Source organism: Calypte anna, chromosome 1, assembly GCF_003957555.1.
Source record: "Calypte anna isolate BGI_N300 chromosome 1, bCalAnn1_v1.p, whole genome shotgun sequence".
Lineage (NCBI taxonomy): Eukaryota > Metazoa > Chordata > Aves > Apodiformes > Trochilidae > Calypte > Calypte anna.
In genome coordinates this window covers 196,680,844-196,705,640 of record NC_044244.1, presented here as the reverse complement: position 1 = coordinate 196,705,640, position 24,797 = coordinate 196,680,844, and the positions used below count along the sequence as shown (strand labels likewise).

The following is a 24,797-nucleotide window of genomic DNA, read 5'->3' as shown; positions in this document are numbered from 1 at the left end:
CTCCCCAGAGCTGAGCACAGGGGCAGAATCCCTTCCTTGGACCTGCTGGCCACGCTCTTCCTCAGCCAGCCCAGGATGCCATTGGCCTTCTTGGCCACCTGGGCACACTGCTGCCTCCTCTTCAGCTTCCTGGCAATCCAGACTCCCAGGTCCCTTTCTGCCTGGCTGCTCTCCAGCCACTCTGTGCCCAGCCTGTAGCGCTGCATTTTATGGCAATACACTGATTTTTTTACTTTTTTTCCATGCCTGTTGCAGGTTAAGACATTCCAGCCCAAGTAGACACCCAAACACTAGGTTGAGCCTGGCTGTTTCTCTTTTTTCTCTGTAAAAAGACTTTTTCAAATACCATTCTCCATGGGCCTGAGTCCTTATTTCATTTTGCTGTGCATATTTACCACGAAAATTTAAAAATATACCTCAGTATTTCATAACATCTGTGTTTTGTTTTGTTCTGTTTTTTTTAATTAATGATGGATATGAGTGATCTAAAATACCTGACAGTTGGTGGAGTTGATGTTTGGGAATATTCAGGGGGGTAATGAGTGTTTTGCACAAAGAAAACGTTGGGAAAGTGGGGATGACATTAAGTGTGATTTTTCTTTCCTCTGCTCTCTACAGTCCCACTCTTTCCCAGAGCCTGAGGGAAAGTTAGGGCAGGGGGATTTAATTGTTTTAATCATTGTTTCATAAAGATTTTGTCACATATGGACCTATGAATCTGCTGCCTCAGGAAACACTGTGTACCTTGGGGTGTTGTTCCAGGTTAGAAGCCTGGTGAGGAATGTGGGAAGGTGGGTGAAGTCCTGCTCTGCAACAGAGAGATCTCCACCCTTATTTTGGGATATTGTTACCAGTTTTAAGTCTGAAACAGAATCATAGAATCTCAGACTGGTTTGGGTTGGAAGGGACCTTCCAGCTCCTCCAGTCCCAACGCCTGGGTGGGCAGGGACCCCTCCCACAGCCCAGGTTGCTCCAAGCCCCATCCAACCTGGGCTGAGACACTGCCAGGGATGGGGCAGCCACAGCTTCTTTGGGCAACCTGGGACAGGGGCTCAGCACCCTCACCCCAAACAATTTCTCCCTCCCCAAGATCTCCTCTCCATCTCCCCTCTTGCAGCTGGAAACCCTTCCCCCTCATCCCATCTCTCCAGGCCCTTGTCCAAAGTCCCTCCCCAGCTTTCCTGGAGCCCCTTCAGGCACTGGAAGCTGCTCCAAGGGCTCCCCAGAACCTTCTCTTCTCCAGACTGAACACCCCCAACTCTCTCCCCCTGGCTGCATGGGGTGGACTGCATGGGATGGACTCCTCCTGGCTTGGCTTCTGCCAGTGTTCTCCTGGCCCTGCCTGGATGGTCTTGTCCTGGGCACAGCTCCAGTCCTCTGCTCATCTTTGCACCTTCCTCTGCACTTCCTCCAACACCTCCATCTTCTTCTTGGGTCAGGGGCTCCAGAACTGGCCCCAGCACCCCAGGGGGGTTCAGCAGAGGGGGTGAACAGCCCCCCTTGGTCTTCTGGCCATGGTGATGCAGCCCAGGACAGAGTTGGGCTCTGGGTTAGCAGCTCTCATTGCCACTTTGTGTTGAGCTTCTGATCCACCAACATCCCCAAGTCCTTTCTAACCCCACATTTAGTCCTAATTGTCATCATGACAATAGGAACTCCTCTTTTCTAACCTCACTGTTGTGTTTTCAACCCAACTGGGCCAATTGCTGACATTTCCAAGGGAGAGAGAACCCTTCTCTGCAGAGCTTCTCCAGCTGTTTGTGCTTTGGAAGGAACATTCCTTCATAATCCCTCCAGGATGAGGTTCATTTTAGTCAGAGGGAGCCATAAGCCACAGGAGGGGCTGGAGGCACCAGTGTTTGAGGAGATGCTGTGGGTGGTTGGCATTGCCCCTTGGTGTGAAATCATCTGTGTTGAAACCACTGAAATAATTTTCCTGAGTGTGATGTTTCCTCTGGGCTCGCAGCCCTCTGCCCTGGCAGGAGGTTCTGTTTAAGGCAGACTCTGGAACTCTCATAAAAATGGTTTTGCTTTTCTATAGCAGCTTCTGGTCCTGATGGTGAACATAATTTTATTTTTATTGGGGTTTTTTTGTTGTTTATTTTTTTTTTTTAGACTAAGCCTGCATTTTCCTGCAGTGCTGCACATTTAAATGACAAATGGTTTGATGATATAGAGAAAATACAGGGGAATTTCTTAATGTTTTTTTCTTTCTCACCCTCCTCTGAAACTGTCTAAACCTCTTGAATGATTTTTAGTTTGGCAAAGGGAATATTGAATTCACATTTGTGGGGATAGAGATGATATTTAGGAGTTAGTGTCCTGATACAGAAACTTAAGGCACTGGTTTGGGTGTGCAGTTCTGCTCTTCTTGCACTTAATTAATGATGGATTTGAGAAAAAGATGTACCAGCAGATATTAATACACCCTGATTTAAAGAGATCTTAAATTCTATTCCTGCTTTGCTGCAGATCCACTAATTCATTCCTTAAACACTTTTCAGTAGCACTTGGAAAAGATTTTACTATCTTAGGGAACCCAACACTTCCTTGGACAAAAGAACCTGAAATTCCATCTTGAATGACAGTAAGGTCATGAATTTCCCAGCTTTCCACATAAAATCAGGATACATGAAAGTTCTCAGGTTTTTCAGCTTAAGGAACTATGTTGCCTTTACCAGCTTTTTCTTTTTTTTTTCTCCTCCTCTGTTAAAAAGAATTTTCTCCTGGGAAATTTGTCTGCTTCAGTCTCATGGTTGGTCATGTTTTGTAATATATTTATGGTTGTCATAAAAGGATTCCTGTCTAAACTGTCCTGAGGTTATAAACAGCTTTGTGTTTGCCTAATTGAGGGAAATGCAGTCACAAAGCAGCAGAGAACATCAGCTCTTGGAAGCCTGGCAGCTGATCCTTGCAGTGCTTCCCATTTTTTTTTTTTTTCATTCACCAAACCAGAGATCAAACACAAAATTGTGCATTGTATAAATTGAATTCTGTGCTGTCTTGCCAATTCTTTTTTTTTTTCAAAAGTCCTTTTAAAACACAGAACCAAACACTCTAAAATGTTTCTGATTTATGGAGCTGCTACTGTACAATAAATTTGTTTTCTTGCTGGATCTTTCAGTCCTTCCAAGCCCAAGGACTCTCTCGAGTTTGTGAGTAAATTTGATTTGCATGGTATTTTGTAATTCTACACTAGGGCCAGTTGAATGCTTTTGTTTTTCTTCTCTAGTGGAAACCTTCTTAATGCAGAAGGTTTTTAGGGGATATCTTAGCCCTCCAGCTTGTCACAGTTATTCTTATGCAATTAGTTTAAGTGGAATTTGTTTTGTATGGGCAGGAAAAAAACCTACAACCTCATGGTGAAATACACAGCTGAATATCCTGGTTTTCTTTAAATCCTTAACATTTAGCACCACTGATTATATGTTTTAAAATAAATGAGCTGAGAATTGGAAAATAACTGCCTCAAGTCTTGTCAGGTTGATGTTTCAAAGATGCCTTCTTGCTTTCTTTTACCTCTTTAATATGGGTACCACATTTCAGTTATTCCTAGTAGTTATTTCTGTATTATTTTTAATTTTTTTTAAACTCCTACTAAAAGAAAACTAAGTTCTTATAGAAGGATATTGTGGTTTTCAGATATTTGCTAAACTGACTTAGCTGTTGGGCTTTGGAACACTGAAAATAAATTGGTTTGTAATAGTAGATTTACAAAGTAAATAGTAAGAAGAAAAAGAAAGAGTACTTTACAAAGGAGATTTATTTCCAAGTCTCAGCTTCACCTTTTCTGGAGGAGGCCTTGGATGTGGCACAGTCCTGGGGCCCTCTGGAGCCACCTGAGCTTCATGGGGGGAGTTGGGAAAGATGGGATGTAGGTATTGGAGTTGGGATGTGGTCAGTTCTTTGGGGATCACATTCATCTGGAAAAAATATGAAGCACTCATGATGCTTTTATACTTTTGTGTGACATCCCAGTGGGGAGACTGGGGGATGCTCTTCATGGCTGAGATGGAGAAAGAGCCTGTTCAGGGCTCTTTTTGTTGGTGTTTATTGAGGTAACTTTATAGGATATTCTTGAGGATTTTCTCTCTTTTGTTTTTCTTAACATGTCACCATACTTATTGTGCAACTAATTTTAAATAGAATTACATTTTTCTGCTGGTGGCATAGCCTTCAGATCAGTAGTTCATGGTGTAGCTTGGAGAAAAGTGGCTCTGCCTTGGCTGCTCAGGGGCTAAGGAGGGAAGAGCTGAAGCTGTTGAAGAGCCCTGACACAGAGAATCCCGGAATGGTTTGGGTTGGAAGGGACCTTCAGGCTCCTCCAGTCCCAACCCCTGGATGTGCAGGGACCCCTCCCACAGCCCAGGTTGCTCCAAGCCCCATCCAACCTGGGCTGAGACACTGCCAGGGATGGGGCAGCCACAGCTTCCTTGGGCAACCTGGGACAGGGGCTCAGCACCCTCAAATTCAAGAATTTCTTCCTAAAATGCCATCTCCATCTCCCCTCTTGCAGCTGGAAACCCTTCCCCCTCATCCCATCCCTTGTCCAAAGTCCCTCCCCAGCTTTCCTGGAGCCCCTTCAGGCACTGGAAGCTGCTCCAAGGTCTCCTCTCCCTCTCCCTCTCCTCTCACCTCCAGTCTGAAGACCCCCAACTCTCTCAACCTGTTCCAGGCTCTCCCCACCCTCAAATTCCAGAATTTCTTCCCCATCTCCAACCTCAATCTCCCCTTTCTCTCCAACTTTTAACCCATTTCCCTTCTCCTCTCCCTACCCCCCCGTGTCCAAAGCCCTCCCCCAGCTTTCTTGGAGCCCCTTCAGATATTGGAAGGTTGCTCTGAGCTCCCCTGGGAGCCTCCTCTTCTCCAGGCTGAACAACCCCAATCCCTCAGCCTGGCTTCCCAGGGAGGTGCTCAGCCCTCTGAGCATTTGAGTGGCTCCTCTGGACACCTTCCAGGAGCTCTGTGTCCTTCTGATGCTGGGGACTCCAGAACTGGACACAGGACTCCAGGTGGGGTCTCAGCAGAGCAGAGCAGAGCAGAGCAGAGCAGAGGGGGAGAATCCCCTCCCTCAATGCTCTCTGTGTTTTTCTGATGCCCCCAGGACATCAGGTGGGTTCTGGGCTCAGCTTCAGCTTCTGCTCCACCCCCACCCCCAAATCCTTCTCCTCAGGGCTTCTCAACACCCTCAAATTCAAGAATTTCCTCCTATTATCTGTGGATTTGAACCTTCTTCCTGTTGTAAGAGTGCTGGTGTTGAAACCCTCTATTTTATGGTCCATCTTGAGCCGCTGCATGAGAGTAGAACCTTGATATTGATGTGGAAGGGCATTCTATGGGCGGTGCCAGTGGGGTTGGGGTGGGTCTGGCTTTCCAAAGCTTCATTTAATGGGAAAATCAAGATCTGGCTGTGGGACAGCTGAGGTTTCAAAGCGGGGTTATTGGTTTTGTGACTACAAGAAGGATGTGGAGCTGCTGGAGCCATGTCAGAAAAGGGCAACCAAGGTGGTGAAAAGTCTGGAGCACAAGTCCTGGAGGGCTGAGGGAATTAGAAATGTTTAGTCTGGAGAAGAGGAGGCTGAGAGGAGACCTTATTGCTTTCTACAGCTCCCTGCAAGGAGTTTGTAGGGAGGTGGGTTCCTCCTCTTAAGAGAACAACGACAGGACCAGAGGAAATGGTCTGAAGTTGCACCAGGGGCGATTTAGACCAGATCTGAGGAAAAATTTTACTGAGAGAGCAGTCAGGTGTTGGGATGGGCTGCCCAGGGAGGTGGTAGAGTCACCATCCCTGGAAGTATTGAAAACCCATGGAGCTGAGGCACTTCGAGACATGCTCCAGTGGGTGATTAGATATTGATAAATCATAGAATCATAGAATTGGCTGGGTTGGAAGGGACCTCAGAGATCATCAAGTCCAACCCTTGATCCACTCCCCCCGTGGTTCCCAGCCCATGGCACTCAGTGCCACATCCAGGCTCTTTGGAAATAGCTCCAGACACAGAGAATCCACCCCTTCCCTGGGCAGCCCATTCCAATGCCTGATCACCCTCTCCAGAAAGAAATTCTTTCCAATCTCCAACCTAAACCTCCCCTGGCACAACTTGAGACCCTGCCCTCTTGTCTTGCTGAGAGTTGCCTGGGAACAGAGACCAACCTCCCCCTGGCTCCAACCTCCTTTCAGGGAGTTGCAGAGAGTGATGAGCTCTCCCCTGAGCCTCCTCTTCTCCAGCCTCAACACCCCCAGCTCCCTCAGCCTCTCCTCACAGCATCTCTGCTGGATCCCTTCACCAGCCCACTTGCCTCCTTTGGACCTGCTCCAGCACCTCAAGCTCCTTCCTGAGGGGCTGAGGGGCCCAGAACTGGACACAGGACTCAAGCTGTGGCCTCCCCAGAGCTGAGCACAGGGGCAGAATCCCTTCCCTGGACCTGCTGGCCACGCTCTTCCTCAGCCAGCCCAGGATGCCATTGGCCTTCTTGGCCACCTGGGCACACTACTGGCTCCTCTTCAGCTTCCTGCCGACCCAGACTCCCAGGTCCCTTTCTGTCCGGCTGCTCTCCAACCACTCTGTCCCAGCCTGTAGCTCCCCATGGGGTTCTTGTGGCCAAAGTGCAATTTAGATTTAATTTGAGGGAAGATGTTGACTGTTGGATACAGTGATCTTAAAGGTCTTGTCCAGCTGTGACAATTCAGTGAAGGGTGGATGTGGTGTGTTCAGGTGCAGTGGGAATCATGAGTCCCTTAAAAAACAAAAACAAAAAAAAATCTGTCTAAATACATAAAGCCAAATTGTGTTGTGTGCTACCAAATTCTTCCCTGGGCTGTCCCAGTGGAAAGCTGATGAGCCTCTAGTGAATTAAATGGCCTGGGAACTGCATTTATTCAATAAAACTTGGGAATTTGAATACTGCATATGTGAAGTCCACATGCAGTAGTTGCTAGGCTGCTGCTATACACTTGTCAAACAATTTCATTTTTTTTTTGTTACTCATGGAACTCTAAAGACTGTCTAGCAGCAAGTTGTTGTCAGGAAATGATTGACTTGAAAATGGTTTGGTTTAGATATTAATGGATTCTTTTTATTTTTGTTTTCTCTTTCAGAGCCTTCAGTCAGAAAAGAGCTGCAATAGAGAAAGAATATGCACAGGTAGGTGCTGGAATAACTTTAATATCTATGGCATTGTTTTTTCGAGGTAATTTAGTCATTAACAGTTTTTCCACAATGTTATATTTTTTTATATATATATCTTTCTTTAATTTCCATGGTATGAAAGCATCCAGTGGCAATGCTGAAGGAGAAAGTTTGGCCTGTGCAGGACTTAAGCCCATTGTGTGTTTTCATGAGCATTTTAAATTGAGGAGGTTCTTGGGTACAGAAGACATTTTTAACATTTTTTTTTTCTTTTTTAACAAATTGTTCTGGAGTCAGCCAGCTCTTTGAGGGTTTCTCAGAAGTCAGTGTGAAACTGGAGTAAAAAGTGAAATCAGGTCAATCAGAGCGAGCGGAAATCAGTGCTGGCATCCTCAGTCCAAAATAAATTTACATTCACATTCTTCAGCAAGAGCAGCTTCCCATTCATCTGAAAGAAAAGCAGCCAGATTTGGCCTCATGCTTGTGATAGGGAGTGGAATGAATTTTGATTTGTTTGTGAGAAAGGAGGGAGGATTGGGTTTTCGTGTTCCAAAATCAGAAAGCACCTCATAAGGGGCAGCTGCTTGCTTCATTTTCAGTAAAAGCTCTTGAAGCTCAAGTCCAAGTGTAACAGATTAAAAAAAAAATAAGTGGGTTTATTTAAAAATAGATTAAAGGTGGAATAAAATACAAGTGAAGCTTGGGAAGCTCACTGTACACTAAATATGACTGAAAATGTGCCTGACACTCTTAATTGTTGATGTTGGGGCAGAGACAGAAGTGAAATGTGCAAACACAAGCTGTCACCAGGCTGGTTCCAAATGCAGTCTGTAGGCTGCTGTGCTGAGCATCCTTTTAGTCACCAGTGCTGCAGCACCTACAGTGGATACAGAACAAATATTTTCTGGGGTCCAGACTTCACTGTCAGTTTGTGGAGGAGGATTTCTGTTTGCTTTGAAGCTGCTGTGTACACATTTCCTTGTCCCAGTTCCTCTCAGCCCAAAGCTTGGCTGAAAACACTTGGTAAAGCAAAATGAAATTTCTGCTGAATTTCATCCAAATGCTCCCAATGCTGCTGGAAAAGTGCTCTGACTCCTTAATTGTACATGAATTTACCTGAGCATCCATTGATTCCATTGGCAGCTGCACTTCATTTGATTAAATACAGCAATTTTCCCATGGCAGAATCGATCTCTGCCTAATTACACTTTGATTAAAAGGATGGATTCTTTAGTCAGTTTTGTAAAGCATTGTGAAGACTTTCAGCTCACTCCTAAACACATTTATCCATTGTGGGATCCATTCCCATCACTGGGAATGGTTTTGATGCACAGAGGCACTTGGAGCAGTTTTGTTGCATTTAGGGAATAATCTCCAGAAGTTAAAAAAAAATAATTACAGCCTGAGATTTATTTGGGAGGCTCAGTTTTAACAACTGAGGCTTTCAGCTACTTCCATTTAAAAAAAAAACACCCTCCAACTTTCCAGCTGCATCATTTGAGATTCACTGAATGGCTGCTTGGATGAATGAAGTCTTGTGGCTTCCTTGGGTTGCTGATAAGTGTCCAGTTCCAGAACAATGTTGGATGTTTCTTCTTGGGCCTGTAAAAGGATTTTTGTTTGGTGGTGGTTGGGGTTTTTTTTTATTATTTTTTATTTCTTTGGTTTTTGGTTTGGTTTGGGTTTTTTTCCTCATTTGAGATGGTGATAAAATTTCACAGCAAGCCTTTCAGGGAGAGAAACTATGATGAAAATAAAAGTGAAGTCAGATTCCTCAGGAGTGGGATGTTCATTTTAAAGAGCTGGAAATTCTCAGGAGTCTGCAGCAAGATTTCTAAATCTTTTCACAGATTCTCTCCAAATGCCTTTTGTCACCTCGGGGAAGTTGGAATGCTCTAAGTTATGACTTTTTTTAATTTTTTTTGGCAAATTGGAAAAAAAAAAACAAAGATGTGGAAGGGTGGACAGTGAAAATTAAGTTTTTCCCAGAACTGGATGCTCTGCTGGTTTCAAAACACTTGTATGCTGATGCACTGCACTGGGGTGCCAGGTTTCTCTACACAGAGAGCTTTTGTTTGAAGAACCTGTAGAAATTCTAGTGAAAGACCAAGGCTGAGTGTTTATAATTTATCCCTGATGACATGATGAGTAACTTGAATGTTTGGGGTGGATTCCAGGCTCTGTGTAAATTGCCCTTGTTTTAACACCGGATATTTTTTTACTGACTCTTTCCCCCATATTGTACCTGTTGAAGCTTTTCTGTGCTGTTTTTCTCTTTAGTGGTGGCCTCCAGTGGGTTCTTCACTGCCTTTTCTGGGCTGTGCCATGGAAAAAAAAAAGGGAGATTGGCTGCATCAGCCCTGGCTCTGTTGTCAGCCTGCACTAAACTCTTTCCTGGTGTTTTCAGTCCTGCAGTAGTAAATACAGGCTTAGAGGCTTCCCTTAATATTCTGAATTGGGAGAATAAAAAGGCTCTCCTTTTCTGTCAGCATTATTCCTAGTAATATCATTTAAATTGCTATTTATTATTATATTACCTATTTTCCTGGATTAATAAGCTACTGAAACCAATGGCTGAGAAAACTCTGGTTCACTGAGTTCTGCTTTTCCCAAACACGTGTTTTAGCTCCCACCTGGTAAAAACCTAATACATGAAATGGGTAAAATGGTATTTCTACATTTTATTTCTTTATTTTGCAATTGTAATGACATCCCTGCAGTGTATTTAATTTTATTTAACACTTAGCAGCAGCCTCTTAGTCTGGGATCACCCAGATATCTGTCATTCCTCATCACGTTTTTGTGCTGCTTTAGTTTTTGCTTGACATTTAGTGGAAAAAAGGTGAGTCCAGGCAATCATCATGGTCTGCCTTCTGTTCAGATTTTTTTTAAACAGGCACTAATTGTTCTGATTTTTAAAATTTTGTTTCCCTGTCTTTTATTCTTTTTTTTTTTTTTTTCCTTTTGGAAGTCAAATGAACACCAAAGCGATGCAGGAGTTCAGTAAAAAAAAACCTCTTTATCTGTGATCTGGAGAGAGGAGCCAGGTCACTTGGTGTTGATTGCTGCCTGGCTTGCAACTAGCAACATGATCCATTGAAAACATTTTAAAATATGGAGAAATTCAAAGTGTGGTTGATATCCACAGGCTCCTGGGTGGCACCTCTGGGTGAAGGGCGGGCGCATCCTTGGGTGGCGTTGGTAGCAGTGACAATTCCCAGGAAAAGAGCCTTAAAATCAGATTAAATGAATGACAAGTTAAAAAAACAGAGTGCCAGAGAAGCTGATGGAGGGAGAGGAGAGGGGAGAAGGAAAGGTGAGTGTAAGCAGATAGTGTGATGCCCTTTACCACCCTTCCTCACCCTGTGGGTCTCTCACCAAGCTTGAATAAAAACTTCTTTCAAGTCAACAGAACATGTGAATGCCTAACTCCTAGAAAAGTGCAATATTCCAGTTTCAGTGTGTATATACATTAAATATAAAGCACATATACAATGAAGAAATACAATATATATTTTATTCTATATGTCTAAAGATCATTTCTTGGCTGTGGTGCCTGAACACCTGTGGTGCCTACTGGAAGGCAGGAGGGCTCTGCAGAGGGACCTGGACAGACTGGAGAGTTGGGCTGATCCCAATGGGATGAGGTTTAACACGGCCAAGTGCCGGGTCCTGCACTTTGGCCACAACAACCCCAAGCAGCGCTACAGGCTGGGGACAGAGTGGCTGGAGAGCAGCCAGATAGAAAGGGACCTGGGAGTCTGGATTGCCAGGAAGCTGAAGAGGAGCCAGCAGTGTGCCCAGGTGGCCAAGAAGGCCAATGGCATCCTGGGCTGTCTGAGGAAGAGCGTGGCCAGCAGGTCCAGGGAAGGGATTCTGCCCCTGTGCTCAGCTCTGGGGAGGCCACAGCTTGAGTCCTGTGTCCAGTTCTGGGCCCCTCAGCCCCTCAGGAAGGAGCTTGAGGTGCTGGAGCAGGTCCAAAGGAGGCAAGTGGGCTGGGGAAGGGATCCAGCAGAGATGCTGTGAGGAGAGGCTGAGGGAGCTGGGGGTGTTGAGGCTGGAGAAGAGGAGGCTCAGGGGAGAGCTCATCACTCTCTGCAACTCCCTGAAAGGAGGTTGGAGCCAGGGGGGGGTTGGTCTCTTTTCCCAGGCAACTCTCAGCAAGACAAGAGGCCATGGTCTCAAGTTGTGCCAGGGGAGGTTTAGGTTGGAGATTGGAAAGCATTTCTTTCTGGAGAGGGTGATCAGGCATTGGAATGGGCTGCCCAGGGAAGGGGTGGATTCTCTGTGTCTGGAGCTCTTTCCAAAGAGCCTGGATGTGGCACTGAGTGCCATGGGCTGGGAACCACGGGGGGAGTGGATCAAGGGTTGGACTTGATGATCTCTGAGGTCCCTTCCAACCCAGCCAATTCTAGGATTCTATGAAGATAAATTCTTAAGGCTTTATCATACTTTTTCTTTTCAAGAATTAAGAGCTTTGACTTCTCTCTCCAGGTCATGTGAGGAGGGGTTTGGTCAGTAATTAGCACACAAACAGAAGCTGTTTTTTTTTTTCTTAAGCTTATCTTTTGCAGAAACTTGGCTGTTGCTCCAGCATTTCTCTGCAGAGGAACTTCCCCTTGCAGCAAATGAGCAGATGATGTCAGAATTTCTGTCCTGTGAGATGAATGCTTGCTCTGGCTGGAGACACTTGCTAGCAATTCATGTGGAAGACAGCAAATTGCTTTGAAATCCTTCTGTGGATTCATTGCATTTCCAAACTTTCTGTAGGAAACATTACAAAAAAGGGCAGAGGGGGATCTTGGCCATTAATGAGCTCCCTGCAGGTCTGCAGGTGTTTGCTTCACCTTTACTGACTGTTTTGGAAGAGAGACAAGAAATTCTACAAAACCTTCTTTACATTTCTGAGCTTTCTTTTCTGTAATCCTTCTCTTGGGATTTTTCACTCTCTGAACTGTACTGGTTTAGATTTCTTGAGAAATCCAGGTCCAGCCTGGCTGTGAGAAATGATCCAGAGGCTGGAGATCTGGCCCATGGGCATTACTCAGAAGTATGTCTGTGGGTTTGAGGGACCTTCTGTCTGTTTTATCAGTATTATCACACAGCATTTTGATAATTCTTCTGCTGCTCTTTTACTGAATATTAAAAACCACATTTTGTCCTTCATCTCTGGGGAATCCTCCCAAGCCAGAGCTGCAGCCTCAGCATCAGAGCCTGGAGGGAAACTTTATGCATGGCCTTTTTCATAGAATCATGGAATAATTTGGGTTGGAAGAGACCTCTAAAGCTCATCCAGTCCAACCCTGCAGTGTCAGGTACACCCTCACCCAGCTCAGGGTGCTCAGAGCCTCCTCAAGCCTCACCTTGAACATCTCCAGGGATGAGACCTCAACCACCTCCCTGGGCAGCCTCTGCCAGTTTTCCACCATCTTGGTAAGAACTTCTTTACCATGGTAAAGAACCTTTTCCTGACATACAGCCTAAATCTACTCTTCTCTAACTTAAAACTGAATTTATTTCCACCTTCAGTTGTTTCCCACAGTGTTTGTGTGACAGAAAATCACCTTTATCCTGGCCCAAACCAGGACAACCTCTTAGGAGAGTTCATTTCTTGCCTGCACACCAAACAGAACCACTGAACTCTTACCATCCAAGATCCAATTTGCATTTTGTTTTGTCTTTCCCTTCATAAAAATTTCTACAGGAAAAGTCAGCAGACCCACTGAAGCTTGGTGTGCAACTTGGTTTTTGATATTACTCCTTTAACCCTTCTTGGCAGAGCTGGCTGGGGGAGTGGGAAAAGCCCAGAAACCTCTGAATCCAAATGTAAAAAATGCCAGAGCTTTTCAGGTTTATTTCTGGACTCCATGATACTCCTCCCTCATGTGGACTTTGGGGCTGTGAGGCTCCTCTGTCTTTCCCTCTTCAGAATCTTGTTCTGGTTCATTTCATCTGTCATCAAAACCCCACGTCAGGCAGGTTGGTTTGTACACACACCTTGCTTCTTTCTGAAGCCTTCTTCCTGCTTGGGGAATAAAAATCTGAAGGAAGGAAAAAAATATTGGTAGGGGGGTGGGGGAATCTATGTTTTTATTAATGCTATAAAGGAGGGAGGATGTAGAACCTTGAAAAATGTCAAGTGCTTCTGAGAGAACATAGAATCCCAGACTGGTTTGGGTGGGAAGGGACCTTCCAGCTCCTCCAGTTCCAACCCCTGGATGGGCAGGGACCCCTCCCATACATAGCCCAGGTTGCTCCAAGCCCCATCCAACCTGGGCTGAGACATTGCCAGGGATGGGGCACCCCAGGTTCTCCAGACAACCTGGGACAGGGTCCCAGCACCCTCACAGGGACAGGGCCTGAGCTGATGAGCACTTGAAAGGGTGTTTTCCCCCAGGTTGGATGGGGCTTGGAGCAACCTGAGCTGAGACACTGCCAGGGATGGGGCAGCCACAGCTTCCTTGGGCAACCTGGCACAGGGGCTCAGCACCCTCAAATTCAAGAGTTTCTCCCTCCCATCTCCTCTCCATCTCCCCTCTTGCAGCTGGAAACCCTTCCCCCTCATCCCATCCCTCCAGGCCCTTGTCCAAAGTCCCTCCCCAGCTTTTCTGGAGCCCCTTCAGGCACTGGAAGATGCTCTAAGGTCTTCCTGGAGCCTTCTCTTCTCCAGTCTGAACAATTCCAACTGTATCACCAGTGCCACCTGAAGATCTGGACAACCTGTGAGAGTTTTCAGTCTCCACCTTCCAGCTCCTGCAGTCCTGCCTGGGGGCAGCTGGTACTCCTGAAGCACCTTTCTAAGTACATGCTTGATGCCTACACCCAACTTCTTTTTTATGATTATTTTATCCTCTTGGTTGTTACCCTTTGCTGATTTTTATTGTCTTCTGTTGATGAAAGCCTGGAATGCTCACAGGGCCTTGAGCAAGTGCTTGGAAAACTCAGCCAACCATTGGATGATTCTAAGGAAAAGATCTTGGAATCATAGAATCCCAGACTGGTTTGGGTTGGAAGGGACCTTCCAGTTCCTCCAGTTCCAAGCCCTGCATGGGCAGGGACCCCTCCCACAGCCCAGGTTGCTCAAGGCCCCAAAGTTGATGATGATTTTTCCCAGTAATCCATGGTGATCTCTCAAAAGAGATTTGGATTCATTTGTTGACTTATGAAACCAAGAGAGAAACCTATTTTTCAAGCTGGATTGTGAAAAAGGTATTAATCAGTGATCACTCTAAATGAAGTGTATTTATAAGTGTATTTAATTGCCATTTTCCCTTCATGCTCATCCAGTTCCAACCCCTGCATGGGCAGGGACCCCTCCCACAGCCCAGGTTGCTCCAAGGCCCCAAAGTTGATGATTTTTTGGGGAAATCCATGGTGATTTCTCAAAAGAAATTTTGATTCATTTGTTGACTTACAAAGCCAAGAGGGAAACCTATTTTTCAAGCTGGATTATGAATAAGATATTAATCAGTGATCACTCTAAATAAAGTGTATTTATAAGTGTATTTAATTGCCATTTTCCCTTCATGCTCATCCAGTTCCAACCCCTGCATGGGCAGGGACCCCTCCCACAGCCCAGGTTGCTCAAGGCCCCAAAGTTGATGATTTTTTGGGGAAATCCATGGTGATTTCTCAAAAGAAATTTGGATTCATTTGTTGACTTACAAAGCCAAGAGGGAAACCTATTTTTCAAGCTTGATTACGAATAAGATATTAATCAGTGATCACTCTAAATAAAGTGTATTTATAAGTGTATTTAATTGCCATTTTCCCTTCATGCTCCTCCAGTTCCAACCCCTGCATGGGCAGGGACCCCTCCCACAGCCCAGGTTGCTCAAGGCCCCAAAGTTGATGATTTTTTGGGGAAATCCATGGTGATTTCTCAAAAGAAATTTGGATTCATTTGTTGACTTACAAAGCCAAGAGGGAAACCTATTTTTCAAGCTTGATTACGAATAAGATATTAATCAGTGATCACTCTAAATTAAGTGTATTTAATTGCCATTTTCCTGAAAAATACCCTATTTGCTCTGGAATATGTGAATGCACATCACATCATTTCAGATACTCCTGGAGCCTGGGCTGCTCTGTTGGTTTTTCCTTTTTTTTTTTTGCCTGATGTGGGGATCATACATATTGATATGATACTGCAGAATACATCAACTTGCTGCTTCCTGAAAGAAAACACCTGCTTGCTACCTTTGTATTATGTTCTCCTCTAGTGGAACACCATTCAGAACACCAGGATATCAAGAAGGGGTTGAAGAAAATGAAGTGTAAGACTTAGTAGCTATTCAGGCCATTCTTCCCAACAAAGCATGGAGAATCAGTGGCCCTGAAGGCTACAAAGACATGGTCTGCTCCATTTCAGAAGTGCTTAAGAGGACTATTGTGAATTTTAGACTAAGTTGTAGAGACAAGTTTGACAAATCAGGTGTTATAATGGGATTATTGACACCATTCTGCACTTGTCACACTTCAGCCTCTTAGTGCCTGTTTCCCTTTTCACTGCAAAACAAGAAGCTCTTTAGAATTCTCTATATTAAATATCTGTTTAACATTTAATATAATATACTTTGCATGGAACAAAGGCTCTGGGTCTACATGTGACATTCCAAAGAGTATTATTGGTGACCTTCTCTTTTTATGGAGATTTTGCATTTAGTTGTTCTTGTACTTTTTCTTCTCCCAGGAACAGGTCAGCACTTAGAGGAAAAAAAAAAAGTCAGGTATCTGATTTAGGTCTTGTCTTAGTGTCTGCTCTGTTAATTGAAAAGTGAAAGTGCCTGGGACTACAAAACTTGCCCCTTTTAAAGGGAATTTTAAAAGGCAGCCTTTTAAAACTGGGAAGCTCTCTGCTCCACTTTTTATGGAATTCTTTAGGTTAAAATAATATTTCTGTAGGAACAGAGGGGGACTGTCAGCTTCTATTTTCAGTCAAAACATCTAGTTCCTTCAAAAGGGGTTGCTAAGCTTAAAATTCTGCTACTTCTACAAAGAAAGCCCTTCATAAAGAAACTCCACTTTTTGCTGAACTAATGCAAGCAAATTTTTCTTCCCCTGCTTTTAGCCCTTATTTTTTTTTCCAGTCACTGCCCTCCTAAACATCCAGTGCCTGGAATTCCAGATCCCTGGAAGTCCTCTGCTTTCAGATTAAAAAAAAATTAAGAAAAAATTGTTCATTTTCACTTGGTTTTTCAGTTTAAGTGAACCAGGGAGAGTCTCTTTCAGGCTGGGGAGTTACCTGGGTGCTTCACCATAACAAACTTGAGGAGGAGAGCACAGAGGGACCTGGAGGTGATGAACATGAGCCAGCAGTGTGCCTAAGGTGGCCAAGAAGACCACCAGCATCCTGGCCTGGATGAGGAAGAGTGTGGCCAGCAGGAGCAGGGAGGTGGTGGTGAGCCTGTACTCTGCACTGGTGAAACCACACCTTGAGTCCTGTGTGCAGGATTGGGTCCCTCACTACCAAAAAAAAGGATATTATGCTATTAAATTATCTCCAAAGGAAGGCAACAAAGGTGGTGAAGGGAGCTGAGGGAGCTTGGGGTTGTTCAGCCTGGAGAAGAAGTGGCTGAGAGGAGACTTTTTATAGATGATTTAGATGAGGGGATTGAGTCCATCATCAGCAAATTCCCAGATGACCCCAAGCTGGGGGGAGTGTGGATCAGCTGGAAGGCAGGAGGGCTCTGCAGAGGGACCTGGACAGACTGGAAAGTTGGGATGATCCCAATGGGTTGAGGTTCAAGACAAGAACCCCATGGGGAGCTCCAGGCTGGGCACAGAGTGGCAGAAAGGGAGCTGGGATTGCCAGGAAGCTGAAGAGGAGCCAACAGTGTGCCCAGGTGGCCAAGAAGGCCAATGGCATCCTGGGCTGGCTGAGGAAGAGCGTGGCCAGCAGGTCCAGGGAAGGGATTCTGCCCCTGTGCTCAGCTCTGGGGAGGCCACAGCTTGAGTCCTGTGTCCAGTTCTGGGCCCCTCAGCCCCTCAGGAAGGAGCTTGAGGTGCTGGAGCAGGTCCAGAGGAGGCAAGTGGGCTGGTGAAGGGATCCAGCAGAGATGCTGTGAGGAGAGGCTGAGGGAGCTGGGGGTGTTGAGGCTGGAGAAGAGGAGGCTCAGGGGAGAGCTCATCACTCTCTGCAACTCCCTGAAAGGAGGTTGGAGCCAGGGGGGGTTGGTCTCTTTTCCCAGGCAACTCTCAGCAAGACAAGAGGCCATGGTCTCAAGTTGTGGCAGGGGAGGTTTAGGTTGGAGATTGGAAAGAATTTCTTTCTGGAGAGGGTGATCAGGCATTGGAATGGGCTGCCCAGGGAAGGGGTGGATTCTCCGTGTCTGGAGCTATTTCCAAAGAGCCTGGATGTGGCCCTGAGTGCCATGGGCTGGGAACCACGGGGGGAGTGGATCAAGGGTTGGACTTGATGATCTCTGAGGTCCCTTCCAACCCAGACAATTCTATGATTCCATGATTCTATGACTCTACAGGTACCTGAAAGGAGGTGGTAAAGAGGTGAGGATTGGACTGCTCAATGAGGTTACAAGTGAGAGGAGAAGAGGTAATAGGATTAAGTTGCACCAGGGGAGGTTGAGATTGGATGTTAGGAAGAATTTCTTCACTGAAATTGTTCTCAGCCACTGGAACTGCCCAGGGCAGTGGTGGAGTCACCATCCCTGGAGGGATTTGAGTTGTAGAGACACAGTGCTTAGGGATGTGTTAAGGTCTGGTCAGTGTTAAGCTCTGCTTGGACTCGATCTTGAAGCTTTTTCCAATCAAGCTGGTTCTGTGAGCATCACCTTTTTCTCTGCTGCAGTTTGCATGAGTTTGGGGTTGAACTGCAGCAGCATTTCAGATTTTTTCTGGCAGGTTCAGACCAAAGAGTCATCCTTCCCATCCTTCCCAGTATCTGCTTTTCTCCTGCCTGGGATTCAAGAGGACAGGGCAGTCACAACTCAGTGCTCTGAAAATAACCAAAATGGAAACTTGGGGCCTCCAAAAGCAGCAGCAATCCCAGCACTGAGTCACAAGAGCATTCCAGCAATGTGTTCCCTACTCTTTTCCACCTCTCTTTGGATCCTTCTTTACGTGTGTCTGTTCACATAACTGGTCCTGGCTAGACAAGAGGAGAACTCTTTTTTATTTGTCTTATTTACAGCTTTCCATACCAGTATTCTTTACACACATCAGACAATCATCTCAGAGTTATTTAAGCCAGGCTTTATGTACCCCCCACCCCATAATGATAATTGTACCTGGGGTTTTTTGACACTTTGGGGGTTGTTTTGTTTAATAAATGAGATTATTATTATTCCAGCTGCATTTTAATGGCCATTTATTTCATCCTAGTTCTTGCTTCCTTTGTCTCTATCAAAAATGAGTTCTTAAATCTGAGGAGATCACAAAATCACAATATTTGGGATGGGAAGGGAAGGGAAGGGAAGATCATTTAATCCAACCAGATCAGGCTTACGTAGAGCAGGTATGGATGGCAGTGTTATCCCTGCAATGCTTCTGGGGTGCAGTAAGAGAGGAGAAGGCTGAAGAGAGGAAAAAACAAGGGAAATAGACCAGAAAATAGATTGGAACAAGGTGTCTGGGGCAGGTATGGAGTGAGAATGTTCTTGAGAAGAAATGGAGTGGTGAGAAGGGGGTGGGTCAGGCAGTTGGTAGCTCAGAAATGGTATTTTTGCCCTGAATTTTCCCTCTTTCAGTCACTCATGACTGCCTCTGTCCTGGAATAATGGAATAATAATAATGGAATCATTTGCTGAGTAATTTCTACTTTTATTTTTGGAGTCAGGATAATCTGGGGAGGGGAGAGATTCCTTGGGATCATCTGACCCAACCTGCTGGTCACATTTGGGCTGACTTGAAATTTCAATGAGGTTTCTGAAGCCTTCATCCCTTTTCAGTTTGGAAAAATCTTGGAAGTATGGAGGTTCCCAAACCTTGGTGGGGCTGTTCCATCATTCAGCAACTCTCAGGAAAACACAAATTTTCATTCTCAGAGGTGTTCATTAAGTCAGGCCCTACCCAAGCCACCTCCTTGGCCATTTTCCCCCTTCCTTTCTCACAATTCCCCTGTAACACCTGCACCTTCATTTCTGTGCTTTATTCCCTCTCTGCCCTGGTTCTCCACTTTGGGGTGGGAAACACATCCTGGTTTGCAAACCTCAGCTGGGGGATTTCTGTGGTTTCCCTTTCCTTTTCCTTTCCTTTCCTTTCCTTTCCTTTCCTTTCCTTTCCTTTCCTTTCCTTTCCTTTCCTTTCCTTTCCTTTCCTTTCCTTTCCTTTCCTTCCTTTCCTTTCCTTTCCTTTCCTTTCCTTTCCTTTCCTTTCCTTTCCTTTCCTTTCCTTTCCTTTCCTTTCCTTTCCTTTCCTTTCCTTTTCTTTCCTTCCTTTCCTTCCTTCCTTCCTTCCTTCCTTCCTTCCTTCCTTCCTTCCTTCCTTCCTTCCTTCCTTCCTTCCTTCCTTCCTTCCTTCCTTCCTTCCTTCCTTCCTTCCTTCCTTCCTTCCTTCCTTCCTTCCTTCCTTCCTTCCTTCCTTCCTTCCTTCCTTCCTTCCTTCCTTCCTTCCTTCCTTCCTTCCTTCCTTCCTTCCTTCCTTCCTTCCTTCCTTCCTTCCTTCCTTCCTTCCTTCCTTCCTTCCTTCCTTCCTTCCTTCCTTCCTTCCTTCCCTCCTTCCCTCCTTCCTTCCCTCCTTCCCTCCTTCCTTCCCTCCTTCCCTCCTTCCTTCCCTCCTTCCTTCTTCTCTTCCTTCTTCTCACTTGCCAAGATGATAGAGCTAAGCTGCTTTGCACATACTTGTCAGATGAACAGCACATCTTTTTATGACTCAGGAGTTCATCTTCTGACCTCAGCAACCTTGAGCTTCCTTTCTCCCTCTTCTTTCTCTGGAGGGCAAGCAGGACTGGCTGATGAAAGAGGTTTTATCTGCATGAAACTGAACAAGTCAAGTACTGTAGGGTCTTATACTGAATAATTATTTATAGGACATTTGACTTAAACATTCTGGGTTGGGTGGGTTGGTTTTGGGTGTTGGTTTTTTTTTTTTAAGCTGTCAACACGTTGGGGTTTATGCGGGTCTGAGAGCTTCACTTCCAAGGGTGAAGAGGGGAAGAAGGGTGAATATTTTTAAAAAGTAGTTAAGAACACATCTACTGTACCCTCTAAAGTAATCCTGGGTCTAAGACAAACAGCTGAAGTTGCCAAGGGCTGCCCAGTTTACCTTAGATCCATCTAACAAACTGCAGAGTGTCCAGTATGAAATCTGGATTGCTGGGGAGAGGATTGCTCTGGAAATGTAAAGGTGAGAGTGTGTTCCTGGAGCCATGGAGGCATGGAATGGTTTGGGTTGGAAGGGACTTAAAAGCTCCTCCAGTTCCAACCCTGCATGGGCAGGGACCCCTCCCACAGCCCAGGTTGCTCCAAGCCCCATCCAACCTGGGCTGAGACACTGCCAGGGATGGGGCAGCCAGAGCTTCCTTGGGCAACCTGGGACAGGGGCTCAGCACCCTCACCCCAAACAATTTCTTCCTAATATTTCATCTAAATCTTCCCTCATGAAGCTTGAAAATATTCTCCCTCGTCCCATCCCTCCAGGCCCTTGTCCAAAGTCCCTCCCCAGCTTTCCTGGAGTCCCTTCAGGCACTGGAAGCTGCTCCAAGGGCTCCCCAGAACCTTCTCCTTCTTCTCCTTCTCCTTCTCCTTGTCCTTCTCCTTCTCCTTCTCCTTCTCCCTTCTCTTCTCTCTTCCCTTCTCCTCCTCCTTCTCCTCTTCTCTCTTTTCTCTCCTCTCCTCTCCTCTCCTCTCCTCTCCTCTCCTCTCCTCTCCTCTCCTCTCCTCTCCTCTCCTCTCCTCTCCTCTCCTCTCCTCTCCTCCAGACTGAACACCCCCAACTCTCTCAACCTGTTCCAGGCTCTCCCCACCCTCAAACTCCAGAATTTCTTCCCCATCTCCAACCTCAATCTCCCCTTTCTCTCCAACTTTTAACCCAGTTCCCTTCTCCTCTCCCTACCCCCCCGTGTCCAAAGCCCTCCCCCAGCTTTCTTGGAGCCCCTTCAGATATTGGAAGGTTGCTCTGAGCTCCCCTGGGAGCCTCCTCTTCTCCAGGCTGAACAACCCCAATCCCTCAGCCTGGCTTCCCAGGGAGGTGCTCAGCCCTCTGAGCATTTCAGTGGCTCCTCTGGACACCTTCCAGGATCTCTGTGTCCTTCTGATGTTGGGGACTCCAGAAGACTCCACAGATGATGGGTTCCACTTGGTTACTGGATTGACCATGGAAATAACCAGAAAACACAAAGCTCTGTAGTGTTGTCTGGAGCACTCAGTGACATTTCAGTACAAGTCAGCAGCTGCTTTCTAGTTATGTGAAAGTTTTAACCAAATTATGCAATTTGGGGCAGAGAAGTTCCACACAAATGTTATTTTTCTTATCTGGAAAAAAATTCTGATGAATAGGAGCCTGTGCTTGCAGTGCAGCAATGAAACAAAGCAGAAGTGGAGGAGAAATTTATGTGGTAGCATCCATCCTACTGCTGTAGAACCCATGTATCCAAATGAATTTTTTATTTACAAGTGTGAAACACATGAAGCATCCCTTGTAGTTCAAATGGAAGTGGCATGGTGTCAGGGTTTAACTCTGGCCCGGCAATTAAACCGAATAACAGCTGCTCTCTATTAATGTCTCTCTCCTCCTTGATAAAGAAAGGAGAGAGAATAAGGGAGAGAGACTGATGGGTTGGGAACTAAACTACACAACTTTAATGAACAGTAATGATAAATAGGAAAAATTACTAAATCTATACAAATAGACAGGAAAATGGATCCCAGGTTCCTCCCCCCTCTCCTCCAATAACTCTCATGTCACCACCGAGGCTGCAGGGCAGCCCTGGGAAGGTCCAGGCTGGAATCCTGGAGTCAGCAGCAGTTGGGAGCTGGAGGCAGGAACACACAGATTCAGGCTGGGATGGATCAGGACCACAGGCAGACGAACGGACGGGATCCTTCCAGGATGCCGGGTGAAGGAAGGGAAGGAGGGAAATCAGGAAATCCAGAAGTCTGGAAATCAATGCTTGGCCCTCATGATGCCTCAGATTTATACTGAGTGTGACGTATATGGGATGGAATCCTCTGTTTGGTCAATTCTGGCATCTATCTTGTCTGTTCCTCCCCAAAGGAGGGCTCAGGTGGGACCTCTTTATCCTCCTGGACAGTAAAATGTTTTCCTCAGAGCTGAGCAGTGTCCTTGGCTCTGCACACCAGTCTCTACCAGTAACTATGAACATCAAGTGTTATCAATCCTAGAAGCACACACTGTCTGAGAAACTTGCTGTTCATTTCAGCAGTGCAACTACTTACAAGAGACTTAGCTAAAAGCAAAAGTACAAGACAGAAAATCACCTTTATCCTGCCCCAAACCAGGACACATGGGTTTTAATTTCTTCTTTTGAAACCATTCCAGCTTATTTTCATGGAGTAATATTCACTGCTTTGTATCCTGTTAGTTGCAGAGCTGCACTTGAGCAACTTGTGCATTTTTCAGTATTTTTCAGGAAAAATAAAATTAGTCTGTGCAAGAAGCTTCACATTAGGAGGTTTCCATGTATGTGAAAATAAATTAACTTCTTTTTACATTAAAGAAAGACTTTAAAACACAATTTGACTGGTGAGGTGGGGCCACCAGGAGCAGTAAACATCAAAGTCATGCATGGAGTAGGAGTCTTGTGTTTAAGTATTGTACAACAAATCCTTAACATTGATTTGCATTTTAATTTCTATCTGTAAAACTTTCCTTTCAGTTACCAAGACTGGTTTGATGGTTGTACAGATTAATTCCTTCCTTTCTGAATTTTTTTTGGACATTATTCTGTACTTTCTGCTTGACAGATCTTGGTGGTGCTGTTCATTTCACCAGCAATATGCTCAATACTCTGCCTTTTCCAGTTTAAAGAGTAGTTTGTCAAATTTTCAACAAGAATAAAATCACATTTTCTCGTGGTTACAAACAGAAACTAATTGAGTAGGAGGATACCAGCAGATTTATGAAAAAAAACCCCTCAGTACTGATTTTTTTACCTCTGAAAAAAACATTATTTCTCTGAAAAGGTTGTCAGACATTGAAATAGTTTTTCTAGGGCAATGGTGAAGTCTCCATCCCTGGAAATTTTTAAATGGGGTTGGAGCTGGTCCTTAGGGCCATGGTTTGGTGGTGAACTTTGTGTTGGTCACAGGTTGGACTGGATGATCCTGAAGCTCTCTTCCAAACAAAGACATTCTGTGAGTGTGTATAAACGTGGCTCAAAGTTTTGGTTAACCTTCACAAAGCATAAAGAGGTAATTTAAAAAAAAATTACAAATAGGACTGGTCGAGTTTTATTTTTTGAGCCTTTTTTTTGAACTGTAACATCCTTTCATTCTGTGATTTTATTGCTAAATAATTAAAATATTAGGAATTCAGTAGTCCAGTAAATGAGTTGTGTAGCTTCCATCTTAACTCTCTAAACTAGCTCAGGATATTTGGACTGTAGATTCTGCCTGATCTGGTTTGTGCAGATGTCTTTAACTGCCTCTTTTGGTGTATTTTTTGCTTCAAGAAATGAGGAAATAGATTTTTTATTTTCTCTTCTGTGCTTGGAAGCTTGTTTTCTAGAATTAGGAGACTGACAAGTTGGGATGGCACAGAAAGTCTACAAAAGCTGGTGTGGACTGAAGGCTTTGTTGGTCTGGTAAAGAGAAGATTTCAATAAATCTACTGGTGATGGGGAAGATTTGGGAGTTGCTGCCCTTTTATTTTTCCTGATAGTTCATGAAAATCAGATAAAATACAAAATATTAAATGGAATTTGGTAGATCCCACTTGTTTCACATACTATATTCCAATTAAATGTGTTTTCCAGATGGCTTCATAGAATCATAGAATCCTTGGGGTTGGAAGGGACCTCGAAAGATCATCTAGTCCAACCCCCCCTGCCAGAGCAGGGCCACCTAGAGCACTTCGCATAGGAACGTGTCCAGGCGGGTTTTGAATGTCTCCAGTGAAGGAGACTCCACGACCCCCCTGGGCAGCCTGTTCCAGGGCTCTGTCACCCTTACAGGAAAAACATTTTTTCGAATATTCAACTTGAACCTCCTGTGCTCCAATTTACACCCATTACCCCTTGTCCTATCACTGGTCATCACTGAGAAGAGCCTAACTCCATCTCCCTGACACTCACCCCTTACATATTTGAAAACATTGATGAGGTCACCCCTCAGTCTCCTTTTCTCCAAACTAAAGAGACCCAGCTCCCTCAGCCTTTCCTCATAAGGGAGATGTTCCACTCCCTTAATCATCTTAGTAGCTCTGTGCTGGACTCTTTCAAGCACTTCCCTGTCCTTCTTGAACTGAGGGGCCCAGAACTGGACACAATACTCCAGGTGCGGCCTCACCAATGCAGAATAGGGGGGGAGGAGAACCTCTCTTGACCTACTAACCACACCCTTTCTAATGCACCCCAGGATGCCATTGGCCTTCTTGGCCACAAGGGCACATTGCTGGCTCATGGTCATCTTCTTGTCTACCAGGACCCCCAGGTCTCTTTCACCTACACTGCTCTCCAGCAGGTCAGCCCCCAACCTATACTGGGCCATCGTGTTGTTCTTCCCCAAATGCAAAACTCTACACTTCCCCTTG

The 24,797-nt window shown here is 45.3% G+C and overlaps 1 protein-coding gene across 1 annotated transcript in view; it reads left to right on the top strand.

Moving 5' to 3' along the window:
• The window catches only part of FCHSD2 (FCH and double SH3 domains 2), a 226,197-nt gene that overhangs the window by 40,393 nt on the left and 161,007 nt on the right, over nucleotides 1-24,797 (top strand). Inside the window, exon 3 of the mRNA XM_030460209.1 lies at nucleotides 7,100-7,145. Coding sequence (XP_030316069.1) covers nucleotides 7,100-7,145 — 46 coding nt within the window. The remainder of the gene's footprint in view (nucleotides 1-7,099; nucleotides 7,146-24,797) is intronic.